Source organism: Rhynchophorus ferrugineus, unplaced genomic scaffold (genome assembly GCF_030347505.1).
Source record: "Rhynchophorus ferrugineus isolate W39M unplaced genomic scaffold, kcgeb_rfMv2 rfM3, whole genome shotgun sequence".
Lineage (NCBI taxonomy): Eukaryota > Metazoa > Arthropoda > Insecta > Coleoptera > Curculionidae > Rhynchophorus > Rhynchophorus ferrugineus.
In genome coordinates, this window is record NW_027472582.1 from 61,462,547 (window position 1) to 61,479,380 (window position 16,834).

Sequence of the window (16,834 nt, forward strand, 5' to 3'; positions counted from 1 at the left end):
GGTAATGCATGTTACTAAAATTTGTCAGCGCGTCGCAATGTTGCCACGTTAACTTAGAATTTTAGTTCATAATGTTTGCCGGCTAGTATCCTCGAATTATTATCACTAATGTTTTGAAGAATTTTGTAGAGGTTTGGCAACAGAGTCGAACAGTATAAACACAAACAGAATTTTGTAGACTGATTCTGTTACATGTTCCTATGCATCGGAGTGCATTCTGTCTCTTTTTAACTAGGGTAAAATGATAAAGGAAAATCCGCTCCAGGTTTAAAACGAATTTTATATTCTTACAAAACTATATATGACAGCAAATTAGACGTCATCTGTAATGTGCATTGGCTGTTTTATTGGAAGGACTATATATTTTGATTTTCGATGAGCCTGTGCTGTATTTCTCCTTTTTTGAAAGTAACAAGCAAGATGTGTCGAAAATTGCTTTCTGGAATCTTCATTTTCAAAATGTAGTTAACCGAATAAACGAATGGCATGACTTATGAAACTTTCGATTGCGCTATAGTATGACATAGTTGAATAATTTTGACTTTTTCCCTAACACATTGGTAAGTGTACATAAGTTTTGCAACCTTCAGAAGACGCCTTAATAATTTGTGTTGCAATTGTCTGATGCAAAACGTCATTTGAAGATTGATCATTTTTCAAAACATAACCTTAATTTTAGAGATTTTCAATCAGCATATATTTTTTGTGTTATTATTGTGAAGTTCCTTTAATCTGTATGAAGTAACCTGTTCAAAAGGTAACAATTTTGCAACATTAAGATATTTAAATATCATTTTAATAAAACCTATTTTGTTAATTAGTCAATATCTTACACAATTACGTGTTATCTAATTAATAAATATTATTGACTTTGATGCATAGGTTATTGACAGTTTGGCCTACGTTATATTATATTAAACTAATATTTAATTATAAGTTACCTTCCCACCGTTCCGAAGCTGCCTAATTTCTCATCTTTGGTGCAATAGTCTGGAGATTTGGATAGGAAGACGAGTTGGTCAGACAAACCTTGTTTCTTTCCGGTTTTTTCTTCAAGGCGTTCTATTCCGTGTCGTGTTAACACCTTCGCTTTAGTGAACTTCTCCAGAAGAGCTTTTCCTATGTCTGTCATGGATGGTAGCGCCTTCCAACATGTTTTTATGTTGCATGATCCGGAAACTCCATGACATTTACATTGCGTATGCAAACTGGCCGTAATTAGCTAAAATTAACAAACAAATTGTGTATATATGCAATATTGCAAAGTTTAATACTGGATACTAGATAGTGGTTTTATTGTTAAGCGATTATACTACTTAGGGTTCAAATGGTTCTGCCATTTTATGGACTTAAATGATGCATTCGCTATTCAATAATTATATTCGAGAGCTGTTTTAACGAAAACAATAAAAAGATTATTTAATACTAGCTTATTTTCGTTAGCTTTAATTTTAGATGGTATAAATACTGAATAGTACTTTCTCAAAAATGTACAGATAGAGGTAATACAATAAATAACTCATAACAAGTGTTATGAGCTTGTCTGAATTTATGTATTCTATTTCTTTAAATTTGTGTACATCATAATTATAGTTTAGCATATGTGATGTATATTATGCTAAACAGTTACCTTTGAAAAAATATAGTAACTTTTTCGTTCAGGTATTAAAGAAAAAGAAACTGTTGGCCTTTTGATTGAAAAATTCTTAAGGAAAATTTATTTTTCAAAGAGCTAATTATAAGGCCTTAAAAATCGCTTCTATTTGTACTATTAGAAATTAAAAGCAATTATTTTACTGGAGTATGGGTTAGAAACTAGAGATTAACAATTGAAACAGCAAATATAATATGGTTAATATGATGGTACAAACTCTTTGACCGATCTGATATTGATATGTATGTTGTTGTTATATGCCCTTTATTTATGTATTTATGATATAATTCGCAGTATACAGCCATACTGCTTGGAAATTAATGAAAGAAAATACCCAAGTATTGACAACAGATTGGATAGCCTGTTATTGTAAGCCTCAACGGGATTCAGTTGGAGCATGTACAGGAGTTTATGTACTTTGGATAACCAATATACAGGGAAAGACTGCCATTTACTGCAGAAATAATAAGCCGAATAGGTCAAGCTGCAGGAATTGGTCCTTCTCTTAAATGGTTCGTGTGGAAGCTGCGATACTTACTCAAATACGATTCTTAAGGCAAATTCTACATGTTTTTCTCCAAGATTTCATTATAAATGAAGACATTATTTTAAAAAACAACAATTAGTACGTAGTTGAGGAACAAATTTACGGACGTAGATTATAATGGTATGAGCAATGGCCTGTCGAACGAAAGCGGAACAATCTTTTGGGTGAAAAAATCCGAGAAAGATGTGGGTTAAAATCACAGAAAGCGGTCTGAAAGCAAAAGCAGTCATAATTATTTAGGAGAATCAAATGCGCGTAACTTGCGCAATGCGAGTTCAGCTATTTTAGAAGTTAAATCTAAAAATAACTGTAAGGCAAGAAAAGAAAACTTTATTATTCACAGTTAGTAATAAAATAGTACTCTGTACCACCAGTACACCTCATTAGAAGGATTTTATGAATGATAAGATGTAAGTAATTTAAGTTTTACATACTCACTTTTCTTCCTACTCTAATATTGTGCAAGTTAACAATGGCAAGTTCGTTTTTTTGTAGTTTGTTCTCGTCTTTTAAGTCTTTGGCTCTTTTCGTTGTCTCTTTTTTTAAGAGAGCATGTTTCTCCACGTTATCTATGAATCTTTTAGCAAATTGCGATGCCCACCTGCAATATTGGTTAATTGTAATAATTTGGTTACGTGTAACTTTGTAATTCCTTCAGAACTTACTTAACGTTATCCCCACATCCTCCCCATTGAAAATTTTCAGCGGGTGCATTGTTGGGCTTGTTTGCACAAGTACACTGGTGCAACGTACCACTAGAACAGGCACGGGCTAAGGTGTATATTAGCGCTGCCGAACTGATCGCGTAGACATAAGCTTGTTCTCTTGTGGCTGGAATAATAAGATAAATTATGATATATAGTATATGCTGGTGCTTTTACTAATGATAGTGTAAGTTTCATTAAGGAAAAAAAATAACGTTTAGGTTTTGTTAATTAAAATATTTTTTATTAATTGTAATATATAGTATATGTATTACTGTTGTTACATTAAGAAGCATGGCTTTATTCCAGGAGCTGAGTGAATATTTTGTCGCTTTATAAATATTAATTAAATGTTTGCGTCTTATATAATTTACTTTTCTTAGAAATAAGCGTGAAAAAAAGACACACTCAAGAAAGAAGCATGTCTAAAATAACAGCTTCGATTTGGGTACACTCCGTTAGATAGATAGAGAAGATGAAATTGACAAATGGTCCCATACATTAGAAATTAACAGATTAAGAGATCATTGACTTGAACAGTGACTCAGAAAGAAAGTGATAGTAACTGAATTAAATCTTTGGGGATGTTGGATCATGTTCTAATGCTGAAAATTACCAAGACAGAATAATGAGAGTGGAAACAACTAAAGGTGAATAGATAATTAATATAGTATAACTTAAAAAATCGCATTGTAGGGTGTGAAAGATATGTGTGTAATTGTTGTAAGAGGAGAGAGTGAATTCTGTTTTGCAGATATGGCAAGTATATTAGAGAAGATGCTGCTAATTTTGTAAAGAAAGCTGTACAACAAATACTAATAGAGGACACAAAGATACACACAGTAATATCAAAATTACTTGACAAGGAAACACTGCAACAAAAGAAACAAGAATTAAACGTAAAAATGTAAATATGCTCTCTAATGAAAGTAAAATATATTATGTGGATATACAATTGTCAATTAGGTGGATTAGGCTTCCAGTGGATACAACTACGTAAAAAAAAACGCGCATAGAGCTCTACCTCACAGGTGGTTTAGAAAAGAGTGCAATGTAAGTACAATAAATTAACTCCAACTTAAATTGCTTATATAGTTTTTTTTTTAATATTTTAAAGTCTCCCTTTGGCAACGAGGGTTTATCTGGACTGTACCTACAGTTTAACGCGGACTCAGAACCACGGTCCTCGGCATTAAGCCTACCGACTGTCGAGTGACCAATTTAGAAATCATCCCAGAAGACATCCGGTGTTATCCAGCCTGGTTACGGGCGTGACTGGGATCATTTTCCTTGTCGGATTTTGCACTCTTGCCTAAGGACAATCACAAATGTTAAACAACCAGAAACATAAATTTACGACCATGCCCCAACAGGATTCGAACCCGCGACTATCGAAACAATAGAAGGACCCTTCTGTCGCCTTTGCCACTGCGCCAACCAAGCCGGCAGTTTATATTGTGGCTGTATAATTAACTGTAGTTTAAATGATTAGATAATATATGCATTAAAGTGTATGCGGCAACATTATAACGTTGTAATTTCGTAATTCGTTAATTATCTGTTTTATTGGAAGGATTTTAGCTTTTTTCATTTATAAGAAAAACGCTACGAATTAATTACAATACCCAATATAATTGTGGAATATATACGAACTAAGAACTGTATAACAAAAGATACTGACACATAATAATTTCTTTCACATCGATATAATTAACGTTCCATCTTCCGACGAAAAAGAATACACGAAAGAGAGAGAGACAGTGAGTGAGAACCGAGCTGTTTTCAACCGCCGGTTAAAATAACTCTCCCCGCGTGTCTCCCCGAATTTCACCATCGTCAGTCATCTCGAATTCCAGACACGCGAGTCCTGAATGGAGGTAACCGAAGTAAATAAAAAGAGATCCCGTCTCACATGAATCGGGCTCCCTTTCATGGCTTTTCTCCCGTTTTGCGCCTAATGAAACTGCATTTTCTTAGTTTTCTATGATAAAGGACTTTTTGCGAGCGCCGCCGTTTTGTTGCGTCGACATCGGCGGAACGTGAGACGAAACGGTAAAGTGTGCGTTTCGCTGGAAAAGTTTTTTTTTTCGTTTAATGACCGTGTAATTTCCTGTTGTCTTCGACGAAACACCACCCCCCAAAAAAAGATTATAGATTTCGTAGCACCAGCCGAATCAGCTCCGAACTTTGCCGGAATAATAAATTCTAAGGGTATATTTTATTGCTAAAGAATATAATGCAAGTTCATCATAATCACAAGTCCCCGGCCTGACACATAGATGGCGCCATTAGAATTAAGTCCATATTGTTTTTAGTTAGCGCTAACCCTCAAAAGATGCGCGTATAAATTTGACAGCTGTCGGATCATTAGTTTGTGAATTATAGCATTTTGAGTGAAGCAACTTTTGTTATTGTGAAAAAATGGATAAAAAGGAATTTCGCGTGTTGATAAAATATTGCTTTTTGAAGTGCAAAAATACAGTTGAAGCAAAAACTTGGCTTGATGTTGAGTTTCCGGACACTGCCCCAGGAAAAGCAACCATCAAGGATTGGTATGCTAAATTTAAACGTGGTGAAATGAGCACCGAAGACGGTGAACGCGGTGGACGCCCAAATGAGATTGTTACCGACAAAAACATTTAAAAAATCCACAAAATGATTTTGAATGACCGTAAATTGAAATTGAATGAAGTAGCAGACACTCTAAAGATATCAACTGAACGTGTACATCATATCATTCACGAATATTTGGGTATGAGAAAGCTCTGTGCAAAGTGGGTGCCGCGCGAGCTCACTTTTGACCAAAAACAACGACGAGTTGATGGTTCGGAGCAGTGTTTGAACATGATTAAGCGTAATAAACCCGAGTTTTTGCGTCGATATGTGACAATGGAAAAAAAATGTCTCCATATTTCACTCCGAAGTCCAATCGACAGTCATCCGGGTGGACTGCACACGATGAACCCACTCCAAAGCGTGGGAAAACGCAACAGTCGGCTGGCAAGTTTATGGCGTTTATATTTTGGGATGCACATGGAATATTTTTCAATGAATACCTTGAAAAAGGAAGGGCCATTAACAACGACTATTACATAGCGGAATTGAACCGTTTGACAAGTCAATGAAAACGATGGTAAAAATCCATGAATTGGACTTTGAATTGCTTCCACATCCACCGTATTCTCCAGATCTGGCTCCCAGCGATTATATCCTGTTCTCAGATCTTAAAAGAATACTCGCTGGGAAGACATTTTCGTCGAATGAAGAGGTAGTAGCCGAAACTGAGGCCTATTTTGAAGCAAAGGACAAATCGTACTACAAAAATGGTATCGAAAAGTTTGAGGGTCGCTATAATCAGTGTATCACCCTTGAAAGGAATTAAGTTGAATAAAAAAAACTAATTTTGCCAAAAAAATGTGTTTTACTATAGCATGCCAAGAAAACAGCTAAGATAAGAGTGTAGCTACTTTGAGGCATGTCGAATTCTACATCTTAGAATACCGGTATGCAGGATCCGAGCCCGTGACTATCACAACAGTAGGCGGACCGACCTGTAGCCATTACTACTGCACCAACCAAGTCGGCAGAGGTAGGTATTGATGATATTAAATATTATAAGTTTCCGTAGTTTTATTAAAAAAGGTTTTAATTGTGTTGTTACACCGCATATCACACCATATATATTGGTCCCACAAGTCCAATATATATTGGTATATTAGTTATATTGGTATTGATCCAATATACAAAATGGCCCCTCATGCCAAGATGATAATAAAAATAGTGTCAAAACAACAAATGTTGATGGAAAAATGTAAACACTGGAATAACAATTGACTAGGTTCTATTAGTCATAATATTTATTAATAATTCATTGAAGATATATTGTTCTTCATGCTGGAAACAGGAATGATTAATAACACCTTCGGTTTGAATTAACTCGATCAGAAACATCGAAGAAGAAATTGACAAATGATCAAATTGTGAACAAATGTTAGATAGATTGGAAATTAATAGCTTAGTTATTCCTTGAATGAAACTTTCTGAATATGGTATTATGGTTCAGTGCTGACAATTTCCAAGATGAGAGTCGAAACAATTAAAGGTGGGTATATAATTAATAGATAATAACTGTAGAAAATTGTATTTATCCCTGTTGTATTTTGTATTGTATTGCATTTTTTTATAAATTAATAAAAATCGGAGTTAAACGATTTCCAAAAAATGGTATAATTTATGGTATATTATATCGGTCACTGTATATACATTTTGAATCATTGTGACAAAGTTCTACTATTGTTTTGTTTTTTAATAAAAAAGTTTTTCTTAAATTTTCTTGAAGTTTAAAGCAGATATTTTTTTCTAAAGCTCATTTATTCATGTACATTTCAAACACTAATCAGTGATACATTGATCACTTTTCTTATATTAGGTGCGGATATATTCTAACCATTTGCCCACTTAAAAAAAACCTTTATTAAGAAAAATTGGTACAATATTTATCAATAAGAATATTTTCTATCTTTTCTATAATTTCCCATCTTTCAGACAACATAGTGATCTGTCGAAAGAACGATATTTCTTTCGCACTTCTTCAGGATTTCGAAACTGTTTGCCAGCCAAGCATCGATCTGGTAATCAGAAGGCGTTATCGCTAGTTGTGGTAGAATACACTGGTTGTGGTAGAATTTTTTATTCGAGCTGCTATAGTGCATCCTTCACAATTCTTGCAATGTCTGTTTTAGAATAGGCTATTTAGTTTGTTTATTGCTGGTCTATTTTACAGCAATACGTAGTTCAGTTTATTCGATTGACATCAGTCAGTTTTAGTAGTACACTACACTTTGCTAATATACCAGGAAATGTTTTATGGCCATGGATATTCTACTTTGATGTCGATGTCCTTAGTTGTTGTGGATTAACCCATGAATGTTTTCACTTTGAATTCTGTAGTAAATCTATTTTTCATCGTCACTTACAATTTACCACTGAAAATTCTTCCAGATTTGCCCGTGAAACAATGAAATCGCTATATTGAAACTATTTGAAATGACATTTTCAGTGTTATAAATTATATATACCTAAATAATTGTTTGTTATAACGTCTTAAGTTAACAATATTTAATTTAAAGTTAATAAACTTGCATTTTTTCATGAGATAGCAGAAAAATGTCACAAAATAGTAGCTAAAATTCATTTCAAAACAGTGGAGATAAACAGTAAAAAGAAAATGTATGTAAAAAAATTACTTACCTCTTGTGAGATCTGGCGTTAAATAAGGCGCGGTAACAATGGAGGAACAGTTCCATCTTCGGTCACTAAACATTTTTCGGCAAGTATCAGATGCCAGTAGTGCTGCATTTTGAATATGTGGCATGGTTTCCAAGGAGTTTCGACATAGCTTGGCTTGAATCTTGACTAGTCCATATCTGTAATATACAGTTAAATTTTAACTCCTTTTAATAATTATATTACTATCGTTTTGTTACCTTCGCCTGGCTAGGGTGCAAGGTGATCTGATACCAGACCTTATACCACGACCGTGGTTATTGTTCATGGAACTGATATTCCAGTTTAGATGGGAATGTTGGAGAGATCTGAAATATATGAGCACATTAACATATATTAAGCTAGAATGTAATATAAGTTATATTTTATAGCTAATTTATCCTATCTTAATATATTCCATATTCTCTAATTCTCACTTTTTTTTAAAATCAATATTTGTCAAAGTTATAAGTTTTTAACATATTTTATTTTTTTATTTATATTGTTTTTTTGTTATTTTTACACGTCCTTATTTCTTAAAAATATATTAATATACCGTAATAACTAATTATATGATTAATAACAAAATGTTGATTGTTATTTGTTTATTCTTGGTTATAGCAATATCTGAAAAACAAATTACTTTCAAGAAATCACAAACTGTATTTTATACTATTGAATACCGAATTTGTATCAATATAACTATTTATGACAAGATGATTGTATGTTTGATGAATTAACTACCATTAAAGTAGGTTACCCAGAATGTATAATTAGTTTTTACTACTGATTGCAATATTATATTATTACCAAGAGCATTTCCTTTAAACCATATTTGTTATATATTTTTTTGATCTGATGGTATTATGGACTAATTATAACAATCGTAATGGTTACTTTTTCTATCAACGAAAATATTGTTCTTATACAAACAACGGTACCATTAACAGGAATTATAGTGGTACCGCATTTTGAACATCTCAATGATGATAGCTGGCTAATGCGATCTACATGTTCCATATGAAGCCAATTCATTTTGAAAGTACCTTTGTTTACTAACAAAATAGTTGCGTTATCTCATTTAGGGGCAAACACACTATATAAACATAATAAGCTGATGTGAATCACGTCTAAAAATTCTGATATATAGGTTGAAAAATAATGATATATGATGAATATGACGTGTGATAATAATTTGATTCCTGATTTCTCAAAATTATTATTAGTTATTACTATTGTTTTTTCGAAATAAGAATAATTACTGGAATCATTAAAACAACAGTTTAAGGTATAAATGTAATTAGTCGTGTTATTCTAATCTCCAAGAATTGTAAAAATCCGCTAAACTGCAATAGCTTTTGAAAAATTAAACGTATACAGAGTTCAAATTTGTGAGAATTTGGTATTAGTGTAAATAGTGCTAAAAATATTTAAATGTTGTTTAATCAAAACGTTGATGCCACCTCGATTTTTCGAGAACAGTTAGTAACATGTGGTTAGTTAATATATATGAATTCTACATTTGAGATGAAAACTGGATAACCTTTAAAAAGAAAAATAAATTAAATATTATTAGTTGGAATAATTATTGACAAAAATGCATTACCCTTAAAAATCTTATATTTGTACAACTATAATATATGTTTAATGTATATATTAGGGAAGGGTAATTGTGCCAATTATTAATTGTTTTATTAATCAATAATTGAAATTTGAATTCAAGTCCAAAAATAATTTTAACTTAACGTATACCTTTTACCCAGAACTGATTGAATAAACTGACTTTATTGGATATTGAATTATAATGTATGCCATGTCAACATAAAACTTTAGGTTTCACGAATTGTCAAAGCAATGGAATTTTATTGTTGGAATATTTTCAGTTGATTGAATGCAAAATAGTCTACTTATTCTCAACACCTGGACATTTAATAGTAGTTTTAACTAACTAGTTCAGTGCAGATTTATTAGAGAGTTTTTGAACATGGAGATTATTTATCACTCTTTGTGGTTTCTTCTTTTAGCTCATAAAATTGATAATTCGACTGCCTTTTAATCTTTTCATCTAAAATATTTTCGTAAACGGCTATTTGCAATACTCTAATTTCGCGGTACTATATTGAAAATAGTTTATAGATGTTTAACAAGATTTTAAAGGTTACTAGACAATCAATTTTTTAATTTCAAATTCCTTTATATAAATACGCAGCTGGTAGTTATTATATTATATGTTTACATTAATATGTCAGCAATACCAACTAACGCACGTTGGGGAAAACATAATAGGAATTTATTATTTTTTATCAGTATTTATTCAGTTATATTTGATACGATTTGTGTAATAGGTAAGTCCCCAAATAAGTCCATGATATAGGATCATATCGGTTACAACCTTTCCTTTAAGTATATGTAATATAGTTGTCATAATATTATAGGAAATTATTTTACTTATAGAACTGAAAATATACATAAGAAAATGATGCATAATAAAACAATTTTCTCTCTTGACTTGTAAAACTTTTAATGTCTTGATGTGGTGTCGATAGAATCTCATCAGCCATCTTCAGGTTTTGCTTCCTTGTGCTCTACTTCTCGTATATAAACTGCCGCCGGCAACACATGAGACCAGATCAGCTCGCGTAAGTAGTTTGATGGAAGATGCAAAGTACTTTGCTTTTCTCACATAACAAAACCTGGTAATACTTTGTACTAGATTAATACTAACAACCTGACATGTAACAGAGTTAATACAAATATTGTGAAACGGTATGCCACATTTTGAATTTGGTCATAATCGATATATTTTGATAATCAATAGAAACGACAAAAAATAAATAGAGAGGTTTTGGCCTTTCTGGTCTATAATTGACCCAAATAGGCATCCAAATAACTAATGCCTTTAAAATAGACAGATAATAAAAAGAGAATAAATTTTGAAGAATTGTCTTTAGGGTATATTCTTAAAGGGTTAACCTTTGAAAGTATGATTTTTTTTTCAAATTTCTAGATTAGAATACCTCCTTAATGTTTTATAAATAGCGGATTTACACATTTGCCGCCAGTAAATTATTCAAATTTTACCACCCTAATGACCTCTGCAATTCGAAACTGTAGTATAAAATCACACTAATCGCCAATGAAATTGCAACTTTATAATTTGTGCTCCTATCGTCCTCATTGGATCACTTTTTTCTTGTTATTGGTTTGATTATGAACTACGGGATGGTTGTGTCAGTTCCTAGAATATTTTTACAAACTATTATTTAGTAAAGATTACACAAGAAATAGATTTTGAGTATATTTCTGAGCTAAGAAAAGCTCGATCTACTGATAAGGTCGGGTAAGGCATGCCTAAAAATTACTAGAATAGTAGAATTAAATCCATATGTTTTTAGTTAGATGTGTCTATACATTTGAAAGCTGTCGAATCATTAGTTTGTGAATTATAGCATTTTAAGTGAAGCAAGTTTTGTTGTTGTAAAAAAATGGATAAAAAGGAATTTCGCTTGTTAATAAAATATTGGTTTTTGGAGGGAAAAATACAGTTCAAGCAAAAACTTGGCTTGATACCGACTTTCCGGACACTGTTCTAGGAAAATCAACCATCAAGGAATGGTGTGCTAAGTTTAGACGTGGTGAAATGAGCATCGAAGACGGTGAACGCAATGGACGTCCAAAAGAGATTGTTTACCCAGGAATACATTTAAAAAATCAACAAAATGATTTTCAATAACCGTAAATTGAAACTGAATGAAGTAGCAGACACTCTAAACATATCTACTGAACGTGTAGATCATATCATTGACAAATATTTGGGTATGAGAAGGCTCTGTGCAAAGTGGGTGCCGCGCGATCTCACTTTTGACCAAAAACAATAACCAAGAGTTTCAAGATGATCAAGCGTAATAAAGCCAAGTTTTTGCGCTGATATGTAACAATGGATGAAACATGGCTCCATCATTCATCCAAATAACTAAATAGTCACTTTTATATACGATTATACCTTCGAAAAATTTTATCAGTCATAAGAAATAACACATGGACTGAAAATTACCGGGCCTAACACATAGATGACGCTAGTTGACGAGTTATTATGCTAATAGTGACACTACTTATATTTTTAAAAGAAAATATCAAAAACAATTTCGTGTCTTAACTTTACACTGCTTCTTGATGGGAAAAATACGGTTCAAGCGAAGCAACGTCTTGAAAAGTATTATAAGAACTCCGTTTTATCAGAAATAACAATAAAACGTTGGTTTGCTGACTTCAAACGTGGTTGTACAGACAGCGATAATGTAAAACGAAGTGGACGCCCAAATGAGGTGATAACACCAGAAATCATATCAAAAAATCCACAAAATCGTTGAATGATCGGAAAGTGAAGTTGCGTGAGTTAGCTAACATTGTAAAGATATCAAAAGAATGTCTTGATTTTATATTGCATGAGCATTTAACAGTGAGGAAGCTCTGTTGGGTGCGGCGTTTGTTCACTGTTGACCAAAAACAAGAACGTGTTGATGATTCTGAGCAATGTTTGGCCATGTTTAAATGTAACATACCGAAATTTTTGCATCGATCCATCACTTTACTCCGTAATCAATACGATTGTTATTTGAGTGGACAGCAACAGATGACAGACCTATTTTGAGATAAAAGATAAATCGTTCTACAAAAGTGGTATTGAAATGTTAGAGCGGCACTGGAATGATTGTGTGACCCTTGATGGAGATTACGTTGATGAATAATGCCAATTTTGAAAAAAAAATCTTTCTTACGCTGTCAGATGTCGACGTATTAAAGACTCGCTTGGGGAATTACTGATTGCGTATTTATTCCTGAAAATTGTATCAAATATGACTGAGATAATAAACATAGATATAGTTTCACCATGTTTTTCCCCATAGTGAATTAGTTGGTCCAGATGACAGGTTATTGTAAGCATATAATATAATAATTGCCAGTTGTGTATTTATATAAAGGAGTTTCAGATTAGAAGGAAATCTTTTAAATACTATTAAACATCTAGAATATTTGTTATAAACAATAGAAAGTAGAATTATATACAACTAGCGACCCGCCCCGGCTTCGCACGGGTGCAATGCTGATACTAAATTAAATACACTACAGAAAAAATATGAACGTTGTATATAAAAACATAGCGGCCCGCTCCGACTTTGCACGGGCATAAAATATATATGCCTATGTCACTCAATGAAAACATGATTAAAATCGATCCAGTATTTTTGGTTCATTCATTACTGCCCTTGGCCTGCACGCATTAAATTTGGAGTAAAACAACTCCTCTTCCCCTATACTTACTATGAAGATTTCCTGCTATCTTTGGAATATCTAAATTCATACAATTTTTATTACATTACACATTTTTAAACGCAAATTTTAAATTTGTAATATCTCCGAAAATATTTGTTTAATTTACATGCTGTAAGGAACCATATTGATCTATATTAATTGCACACTGTATTTAAGGTACTTAATTCGATAAGGATTAATGCCGTATTGCTTAAAATAGCTTCGTAAATAAGCCGTTTTCTCACGTAAAAAGTAAACAATAAAAATGGTTAATGTGGGTTATCCCTAAAAGATAAACATATACCATCGCGGACTTTTTTGTAGACCTTTTTATGGTGTACAATACTGTAGTACATTAATTTGATCTAACTCGTAGGGTTAGGCAGCGTTTTTGCTAATTGCTAAATAAGCCTAAAAAATAGGTTAATTTACGACATCACGTTAGAAACCTCTAAAATTAGCAATGTTGCCTTAGTATATTATGCATGTATTATACATATAAACCTTCCTCTTGAATCACTCTATCTATTGAAAAAAACCGCATCAAAATCAGTTGCGTAGTTTTAAAGATTTAAGCGCACATAGGGATATAGGGACAGAAAAGGCGACTTTGTTTTATACTATGTAGTGATACGTCTTTGGAAATTGCGGTATTAGGAATCACCGTTTAGGAAGATATCTCAGAAAAAAGGATGGCATGCCAGTTAAAATGTCAACGGTATGTCTAGAAAGATGAAACCTTAATATTGATAATCTCTATCTCCGAAAACACATCCGAATAAATGAATAAATATACATGTATATAATTATTAATATAATTAATTAATTATATTAATTATTTGTTAAGTCAATGATACTATCTAACGATACTATCATCTTCGGTCTCATTTAAGAATTACAACATGTACTTATTATCACTACAATCATAGTTTACATTAAATTACATTGAATTTTTTCAGCATTACTCATGTACCTCTCTGTAGGGACTTACCCATAGTGTAACCTAATTTCCAATTGTTTTACAATTTTAAATACTGTTTTTTAAATGATAGAAGTCTGATATTGTCATTTTCGCTGAATGTTAGTCATAAGCTATCCAAATATAAATAATTTCGTCATAGAATAAGTAATGAAAATTTCTGTACTTATTTCAATTGGTCCGAATCATACGTGTGTCAAAAATATTATTACAAAATTGAAATTATTACAAAATACAAAATATTTACTAGATATTATTGGTAGCTATTGTGAAATTTCGCCCAGTCGCCCCTACTATGCTACGCCACTCATATTAGCTAAGTTAGACTAAATTAATTTTAATTATAATCTATAAAATACATACTGATATGTTTACACCGAAATTGATCCAAATATAATAGAAAAATAGTCATAAATTAATTTATACATTAATACAGTACTAGGGTTAATTAAAAATATAATAAAAACATACTGATCTGCAAGGTAACAATAAAACAATTATAAAGATTATTTATATCTAATACTAACGCAAATATTGTGTTTTTAAAAATAACCGACAGAATATTTAGTAAATCTCGTAATTCTGAAGTTTTTCAATAAAGTATGTATGTGCGTGTTAGTTTAGAGTGTCAATAATAAACTAATAAACATCACTAAACAATTTCTCGTATGTTTATTTCGTGTACTTTTAAGTGAAGATATTATTTACATAAACGCAAACCGTAAACACGGAATAATTCGTTTTTGTGATTTTTCTTTGAAGTCTGGTCTCGTGCGCCCCGTGAAAGCAAACATCCATAAACTGCGCTATCAAAGAGTTGGGCGTGAACGTATGCCCACACACGCATTATCGACTAAATCACACATCCAAATAAATTATCGGGGAGAAAAATGTCGATTCAGGTTTACAGCTGCAATTATTCTCTTCAAATAAGCCAGAAATGATACGTTTCCTGTACGACTATTGTCTCGGGCGTTGAGCAATGACACTCGCGGGCAAACATGGGCCCGTCCCAACGTCCCGACGCGTAGGAAGAGTATCGAGGGAAGAATCTGTCTAGATGGATAATTATCGACGTACGTGTCCATTAAAAATATGCGATAAAGGTCTCCACGGTGACTTATGATGCTTTGTTGGCTCGAAATCACCCGTTGACATAACCAGTTTATTATACAATTAGTGCACGCAACAATTTGGGACACAATTACCTTCATTCATATGTATTCGTTCATCACCCCAGTAACATACTGGTGAAATATTTTTTAACAGACTTTTGGTTTTAAAAAAATGTTAAATACCATAACATAAAAGTTAAATCTGCATTCAGAATATGATGACATAAAGAGGTATTCCACCCTAGTATTTCAAAAAATCTTTTAAGGAATATGGTCTTAAGGGGAGTTTTCAAAATTTAAATTACTTTCGGAGATATAGTTGAGTTGTTTGAAATGGTGTGAGACTTCTCTATACATTCATTTTGTTTAACTTTTTACTCTGGTACGATGTGCAGATAAGTTACGTATGTAAGATATATGTTCAGTAAAACTTGAGATATCATGTCAGCTTTCTTGAAAAAAGCAGTTTCGAGAAAAATGCCTTTAAAATAAATAGATAATAAAAAAGAAAATAAATTTTGAAGAATTGTCCTTAGGGTATATTCTTAACGGGATAACCTTTGAAAGTATGATTTTTTTTAATTTCTAGACTAGAATAACTCTTTAATGTTTTATAAATAGCGGATTTGCACATTTGCCGCCATTAAATTATTCAAATTTTACCACACTAATGACCTCTGCAATTCGAAACTGTAGTATAAAATCACACTAATCGCCAATGAAATTGCAACTTTATAATTTGTGCTCCTATCGTCCTCATTGGATCACTTTTTTCTTGTTATTGGTTTGATTATGAACTACGGGATGGTTGTGTCAGTTCCTAGAATATTTTTACAAACTATTATTTAGTAAAGATTACACAAGAAATAGATTTTGAGTATATTTCTGAGCTAAGAAAAGCTCGATCTATTGATAAGGTGGGGTAAGGCATGCCTAAAAATTACTTATACAATACAGCTTATATCAAATTATGTAGAATAGTAGAATTAAATGCATATGTTTTTTAGTTAGATGCGTATATAAATTTGAAAGCTGTCGAATCATTAGTTTGTGAATTATAGCATTTTGAGTGAAGCAACTTTTTTTGTTGTAAAAAAATGGATAAAAAGGAATTTCGCTTGTTAATAAAATATTGGTTTTTGGAGGGAAAAAAATACAGTTCAAGCAAAAACTTGGCTTGAAAAATCAACCATCAAGGAATGGTATGCTAAGTTTAGATGTGGTGAAATGAGCAAAAAAACGATCTCACTTTTGACC

General features: G+C 32.2%; 1 protein-coding gene across 1 annotated transcript in view; it reads right to left on the reverse strand.

The window, feature by feature from the left end:
- Positions 1-16,834, reverse strand: part of LOC143192592 (protein Wnt-11b-1) — a 72,311-nt gene that overhangs the window by 4,987 nt on the left and 50,490 nt on the right. Inside the window, exons 2-6 of the mRNA XM_076398024.1 lie at positions 8,392-8,499; positions 8,156-8,331; positions 2,867-3,032; positions 2,640-2,802; positions 942-1,222 (exon numbers count right to left, since the gene is read on the reverse strand). Coding sequence (XP_076254139.1) covers positions 942-1,222; positions 2,640-2,802; positions 2,867-3,032; positions 8,156-8,331; positions 8,392-8,499 — 894 coding nt within the window. The remainder of the gene's footprint in view (positions 1-941; positions 1,223-2,639; positions 2,803-2,866; positions 3,033-8,155; positions 8,332-8,391; positions 8,500-16,834) is intronic.